The 7,500-nt window shown below is 42.7% G+C and overlaps 1 protein-coding gene across 2 annotated transcripts in view; it reads right to left on the bottom strand.

Annotated features, from left to right (window-relative positions):
• Positions 1 to 7,500, bottom strand: part of veph1 (ventricular zone expressed PH domain-containing 1) — a 59,522-nt gene that overhangs the window by 15,494 nt on the left and 36,528 nt on the right. The window contains exons 6-10 of one of the 2 annotated variants that reach the window (XM_030766519.1): positions 5,759 to 5,968; positions 5,038 to 5,050; positions 4,661 to 4,686; positions 3,885 to 4,069; positions 1,182 to 1,546 (exon numbers count right to left, since the gene is read on the bottom strand). In XM_030766519.1, coding sequence (XP_030622379.1) covers positions 1,182 to 1,546; positions 3,885 to 4,069; positions 4,661 to 4,686; positions 5,038 to 5,050; positions 5,759 to 5,968 — 799 coding nt within the window. Of the gene's footprint in view, positions 1 to 1,181; positions 1,547 to 3,884; positions 4,116 to 4,660; positions 4,687 to 5,037; positions 5,051 to 5,747; positions 5,969 to 7,500 lie in introns of both variants that reach the window. The other variant, XM_030766517.1, reaches the window with a different exon arrangement.

A 7,500-nucleotide genomic window follows, 5' to 3' on the forward strand; every position in this document is an offset into this window, starting at 1 on the left:
CACACACACACACAGGGTTTCATGATTTCACCTTACATACAACTCTCTGACAATAAGCCACATAGCATATCTGTGTATGTATGTGTGTGTGTGCACGCATATGAGAGAGAGAGAGAATAAGAGTGAGAAAGACTGAGTGCAGACAGAGAGAGTTCGAGGCTGAAATGTTATCCACACTAACACCACTCTGTCAAAACTATTTTTTTTTTACTTTACACTCAGCTCATCTTAATGAGGTGATAAATTAGTGTTTAAGACAGCTCTCTTTCTCTTTCTTTGCACCTCTGTCTAGTATTAAAGCACCTCTACTGTTTCTGTAAGCAGTCCTGGGCGAGATTCATCTAAATCAAATCAACACATCTGTCTGTAATCTCACCTTTGGTTTCCACACAATCTGATGGGCACGATACCACCAAACCCTCCTGATGAGGCTGGCACACATGTGCGCGTGCACACACACACACACACACGCACACACACACACACACACACATGTGCCCACACAGCACAGCAGACACCTCAGCACAGCTGTACCTCAGTGGGGGAGTTTGTAACTTCCTTACATGTGGAGCTCAACAAATCTCAGCTGAATTGACTGGGGAGTCTGAGAGACAGTAAGCTCCTGTACCCACTGCTGACAGCATGCCTGTAATGCTCTTAACACACTGATCTGTTCAGCTAAAACTCCCCATACACACACACACACACACACACTAGCATTCCTCAGTGTGCGCACTTACAAACCATTTGGACCAGACCTCTGAGGCAGAAACTTGAAGGCATCTGATTTTTTCACACAGACTATTAGTTTAGAGCTAACACCTTGAGTATGTACCCATATAAATAAACTGCATCACAAATGATAATTATGAGTAGGAAGGTGGAGTATATTAATTATGCTTGACTATGTGTGTACATTATAAATGCATCAAATCACCTTTGTCCTTACACAGCTCCACTTCCATTCAGGCATAGACTGTTAAAAGTATTGGGCATAAAAACTCACTGATAATTATACATAATCTTAATGCAAACTATTCAAAAAGAACAAATTAATAAAAACAGCAATTTTGTGCACACTCAGTTTCAGTGTAGATTCCCTACTTAAATAGATGGGTATTAGATGTGTAATACAGAGAGGGAAACAAAAAACATTTGAAAAACCAAACATGGAAAATCACCTTCGATGACACAGTGGTCTGGCACAGGGATCTGTCTGACCAACTCTGTGCAGAATGTTCGAATCTTCTCTGCGTTGTCCCGCAGGTGAGCCCAAAGCCGGTCCCCGTCGTGCTGGCTCCCTCCTGCTGTCACACCCTCCCTCTTCTCTGGGGAGACATCCTGGGGTGCCATGTTGTCTTTAGGAGGATCCTCCTGAGCCATGTATGCCCCTGTCTCTGTGTCTGTGGGCACCCCTCCAGTCTCAGGGCTGGTCGGGGTCTCGCACTGGGAGGGGTCGGGGGTCAAGTCCACACCCTCCCCCTCCTGGCCGTTATCAGAGGTGGGCAACCATGAGTGGACAGCGTGAAGAGCCAGGCTTTTGGATCTAACGGGTTAGGGAAGGATGTGAGGAAATCAGGATTCTGTCAGGATGACGGCAGTTGTAGGCATAGGCTTCTGTTTATGCTTTATGACTGTGTTTTCCATCAGGTCCATATGGAATATGACTTGATTATGAGTTGTCCTATTGTGAATGCAATGGTTATCTGATTTTCAGAGCATGTGTTAGTCATCTTTAGCCTTGTTGAACTACAGACTAATTTGTATCAGTGTGGTTAAATATACAGTGTTACCTACGGTGATCCCCCTTTTTTTAGGCTTATAGCATAAATACAGTGGCATGTAAAAGTTTGGGCACCCCTGGTCATGAAGTGAATAAAAGATGACCTGATTTACAAGAGGCATTAAGTTAAAGATGACACATTTCTTTAATATTTTAAGCAAGATTATTTTTTTTTATTTCCATCTTTTACAGTTTCAAAATAACAAAGAAGGAAAAGGGCCAAAAGCAAAAGTTTGGGCACCCTGCATGGTCAGTACTTAGTAAACATCCCCTTTGTCAAGTATCACAACTTGTAAATGCTTCTTGTAGCCAGGTCTTTCAATTCTTATTGGCAAGATTTTCTATCTATCCACAGATTTTTGATGATGTTTAGGTTGGGGGACTGTGAAGGCAAGGCCATGGCAACACCTTCAGCTTGCGCCTCTTGAGGTAGTCCACTGCGGATTTTGAAGTGTGTTTAGGATCATTATCCTGTAGGAGTCATCCTCTTTTCATCCTCAGCTTTCCTACAGACGTTGTGATGTTTGCTTCCAAAATTTTCTGGTATCTAATTGAATCCATTCTTCCTTCTATCAGTGAAATGTTCCCCGTGCCACTGGCTGCAACACAAGCCCAAAGCGTGATCAATCCACCCCTGTGCTTAACAGCTGGAGAGGTTTTCATGAAATTCTGCACCCTTTGTTCTCCAAACATACCTTTGCTCGTTGCTGCCAAAAAGTTTGATTTTAACTTCATCAGTCCACAGGAGCATTTCCAAAATATATCAAGCTTGTTAAGATGTTTCTTTGCAAACTTCTGACACTGAACTATGTGTTGAGGATGTAGGGAAGGTTTTCCTCTGATCACTCTTAATGACTCGTATTTGTGCAGGTGTCGCTGCACAGCAGAACAGTGCACCACCACTCCAGAGTCTGCTAAATCCTCCTGAAGGTCTTTTGCAGTCAAATGGGGGTTTTGATTGCCTTTTTAGCAATTCTACAAGCAGTTCTCTCAGAAAATTGTCTTGGTCTTCCAGACCTCAACTTGACCCCCACTGTTCCTGTTAACAGCAATTTCTTAATTACATTACCAACTGAGGAAACGGCTACCTGAAAACGCTTTCCTATCTTCTTATTAGGGCTGTGTGTTGGCAAGAATCTGATATGATACATATCATGATCCAAGGGTTACGATTCAATATATTGCTATATATTGCGATACTGTAAGCAAGGCGATATGTTGCGATTTTTTAAATCAAATTTTAGGAAAACTGTCATAGCATAAAGAACACACCACCATATGCATAAAATTAAAAAAAGTTTACTTTGTTATGCAATCAGACCAGTGGGATCTGTAACAAAACACATGCTGTATATTGTTACGGCTGGGCACACCAACCGCAACATAAAGGGGACACAGACAGTTCGGCTCAAAATCTAGGGGTTTTATTAAACTGAAAAGCATATAGACAGGAGCAAACCATGCTCAGGTGAGCCAGACAGGTAACTTAGAGGTGACACCTACCTGCCTGGAGGAATAGAAAAACAGAGAAATAAATAAGGCAAGCCACCAGCAGGGGACATCACAATCAATGTCACTGTGCCATCTTAAGGGGCAGAGGAACATAACATATATATATATGGGCCAATGGTCACTGACACTACTCTATAGAGTATGTAGGGGGGAATGGCAGTAGGGATGCATTTTGGTCATTTTGCTAACAAGGGGGATGACATCGCCTACTATATATATATATATATATATATTTAATGTTGGCTGTTTACTGTTCCATTAGCTGTACATCAGAATGGTGTCTTGTTAAGTGTGCTCTCAGATTCATTAGCTGTACATCAGAATGGTGTCTTGTTAAGTGTGCTCTCAGATTCATTGTGTTCCCAGAGTATTTGACTTTGGCATGGCACATTTTGCAGACAGCATGGCTCTTGTCGATCTCCTTAGTGCCTTCTTTATTGTGGAAGCCAAAATGAGCCCACACTTCAGCCCTAATCTTGCTTAAAATGTTGAAAGGAATGTTACATCTTTAACAGAAATTTTCGCCAGGGGTGCCCAAACTTTTGCATGCCACTGTACATAGAAACTTTCATTTGACGTTTTGACTGACCTGTTGAATCTCATTTCTCTGCGTTCATCTCGTGCTGCTTGGCCCAGGCTGTAACGTCGCTGGGGTCCTGGTGACCCCCCCTCTCCATGTGCTTCTTCCCCCTCATCCCCAAGTTTGTCTTCAAAAGCCTGGATCTTCACCTGGAGTGTCTGACTTACGTCAGCATCACTTTCTGCACCAGTAACCTCTTCATCACACGCTTTAGAGAAGCCTCCAGCTTCAACAGCATCTCTATGTTAGACAGACAGACAGACAGAGACACACACACACGCACACGCGCGCACACACACACACACACACACACACACCTGCATCACTAAGACTTTAGCACTGCAGCATCTGTGTTGTAGCATTGGTTCACTTGAGAGGATGACGGACTCCCCACGCTGAGGTTTAAGGGTTTGATTTCCACGGGTGAATCCATTATGTGATATATAAAAAACACACACACACACACACAGTTTACAGGTTCTTGAAACCCTTTTGGGACAGACAAACACATACAAAAAGACAAATGCTTACAGATGTATTCAAAGTGAACATGCAGTCATGGGTACATATAGATATTCTGTGTGTGTGAACATAAGTATCCATAGATATGAATACATAATAACTCCTTAACAATTATCAACACATTTACCACAGAGTCTAATACAGCCTGGCTCTGACCATGCATATACATGTCTCTCTATTCTAAGAGAGAAGGCAGTTTTGGTTTTTTCTCCTTATCCTGGTTGATTCCATATCAGTCTGTTTAATTTGCCAATGTTAAATACATGCTGGTTTTCTTGAACCCTTTCTGCTGGCCAAGTAAATCTAGTCAGTGCATAAAATGAGCGGAACAGACTTCTCTGTCCTTAATTCTCACCATCTCCCCCAGGCTGACAGAATTCACCCAGACTAAAACCACAGCACAATAATTGTGCCTGAAACACAAAGCAAATTAAATATACATGCATAGAAATCCAAAGGCACTTTTAAAATGAGAAACATGCACTTATGTTAACACACACATACAAACAGAGGCCTACACTGTGCAGGAGAGCTACATGTGAGGGCAGAGATGAGAGGTGAGAGAGAGAGGGAGGAATTGAGAGAGCAAGAGAAGAAGAGAGAGAGAAAATTATTTTAAACTAATTGGGTTGCTCACTACAGTTTCTGGATACCTTTCAGCTTCCAGAATGCAAAATACTATGTGTCCCTGTGGTGTATCTAACTCTGTTCCAAAAGAGACCCCAAGCAAAGTCTTTGGGATGGGATTGGACACAATGTTCCCATTCGCAGGAGCCAGAATTCATCTGCCACTCTGAAATTCTAGCCAGTTGAACAGCTTTCAGTGGAGAATATTCAAAAGTCATTTTCATCATTCCAACTGACTCTATGAGTCCGTTTGAAGATTGTATTTATGTGTGCAGGCATTTTAACAGGCGAGAATTACACAACGTTTATGACTGAACAAACAGTAGTTTGGCTACTCTACTAAAACTGGTCGTTACAAATCTTAACACCGGTCCAGTGACAAAAGCAGGAAAGTTTGATTCAAAACAAGAGAGTGTGATTCTCTCTCACACAGTAGTCTCATCACAGGTGGGTGATGGGCACATTTAGCTTTGTTCCCAAATCAGACTCTCCTCAAGGAGTCATGTGTGAGCACTCACTACACATATATAATCTTTATGTGTGTGTTTGTGCACGTGTGTGTGTGCGTTTGTGTGTGTGTGAATACACGTGTGCGTGTGCGTGTGAGTGCGTGTGTGCATGTGTGTGTGCGTGTCTACATATGTGCATGTGTGTGTGTGTGTGTGTGCATGTGTGTGTGTGTGCTTGCGTGTGTTCATGCACGTTTGTGTGTTTTCTCAGTACCTGCAGGTTACGGCCATGTCGTTCTCCAGTCGTCTGCTGAGCAGTCTTGCGATGGCTGTGAAGCTGTTACTCATGCGGTAGATTTCCTTGTTTCCTCTCCCCAGTATGGAGGTGTAGTGGTCTGTCAGAGTGCGGATGTCCAGCAGCAGGGCGTGGTGAACGCTGTGCTCCATACTGGCCAGCAGAGACACCAGGTACACCAGAGCACTACGCGCCTCCTCCTGAAGGGGAGAACCACAGCACAGAGGGGGAGGTGGAGAAGGAGGAGAAAAAAAGATGAAAACAATGGAAAAGTCAACTGCCATTAAAAACCAGTTATGTCGACTGTATGGGTAATTGTAACTGTGCCATCACTTTAACATATGGGCCCACACCTTTATTTCCACAGGTTAATTTCAAACGGATCTGAAATATTTAAACATGGTTTTTCAATCAAAGAGACAAAGATACTGAGAAACAGAAACTCAGAAGCTCAGCGTTACAGTATCTCATGACAGACTTTGGAGTTTAAGTGGTTCGCCTTTTATAACAACCTGGACAGAGAGGAGCGTGATCACATCAACCATAACTGACCATAACAGTGGTGACTAAGTGCTATTCGGATAGGACACTTCAACGTGACAGAAATACCAGCATGCTTTTATCACAATCCAGAAATTCTCTTTGTCCTGAGAAATGACCTCAAGGGTTTATACTTGTTCCAGAAGAGAGGGCTTTAAATTCAGAGTGAACGCGAGAATAAGTGAATGTGAGAGTGCGTGATCGCCTGGGGCTGGCTTGGTACATAAACATCTGGTAGTGTTTAAAACGGGACACATGTAGAGTCCAGAGTGCTGTGTGTGTGGAGGCCAACGTGCCAATAAAAGCTGAAGGCTGGCCAGCGGAACCCCTTAGACAGAGATACAGGTTCTGTTGACTCTATAAAGCCATACATACACCCAAGGTCCTCAGACAAAGCATTTTCATTCTCCAAAGATCATAACACTCTGCCTCTACACCCACAACATTTACTGGAACCATTCTGGCACCTTCAATACGATAGCGAACTCTATATCTCCACTGGTTATGGCTGACATCTTATATCCAGGGCTGGACAGTAATGAAGTACATTTACTTGAGTACTGCACTTAAGTCCATTTTTCGAGTATCTGCACTGTACTTGAGTGTTATTTTTTTTTTTTGGAAACTTATGACTTTTACTCCTCTACATTTGAAAGCCAAATATTGTACTTTTCACTCCACTACATTTCTATTAAGGTTGTTATTACTCACTACTTTTAAACATAGCTTTGAAGTCAGCCGATGAATTTTCTTTTCTAAAATGCGACAGGCGATAGGCCATATTGTGTTCATCACAGGAGAAAAATCAATCACAGTAAACTACTCCAATGCTGTCAGTCAAGGGCATGCTTCATTTTTTTAACAAGACAACTTGGATTTTACTGATGACTGCTACCACGGCAGATAAAGATGATAAAGATAAGGGTTCCTCCACAGAGCACCCATGGCCATATCTAAATCCATGTTTGATAATTTTGAAATCAACTGGTTTTCAAGCTGCTTCCCGCATACATTCGCGTGCTGGATTCACATAGGACCTGGTCCCAGTAAGGCAGGGTGTGGGGGGGATCCAGCAGTGATGAGGGTCATCCAGCTGTTTCACATTTCAGGTAATGCTATGTAGTACAAGTAAAACTGAACTGAAGCTATACACTGTCTTTTATGGAGGAAGCATTCGATTCAACTGTGTTTC

This window comes from Chanos chanos, chromosome 2 (assembly GCF_902362185.1).
Source record: "Chanos chanos chromosome 2, fChaCha1.1, whole genome shotgun sequence".
NCBI lineage: Eukaryota > Metazoa > Chordata > Actinopteri > Gonorynchiformes > Chanidae > Chanos > Chanos chanos.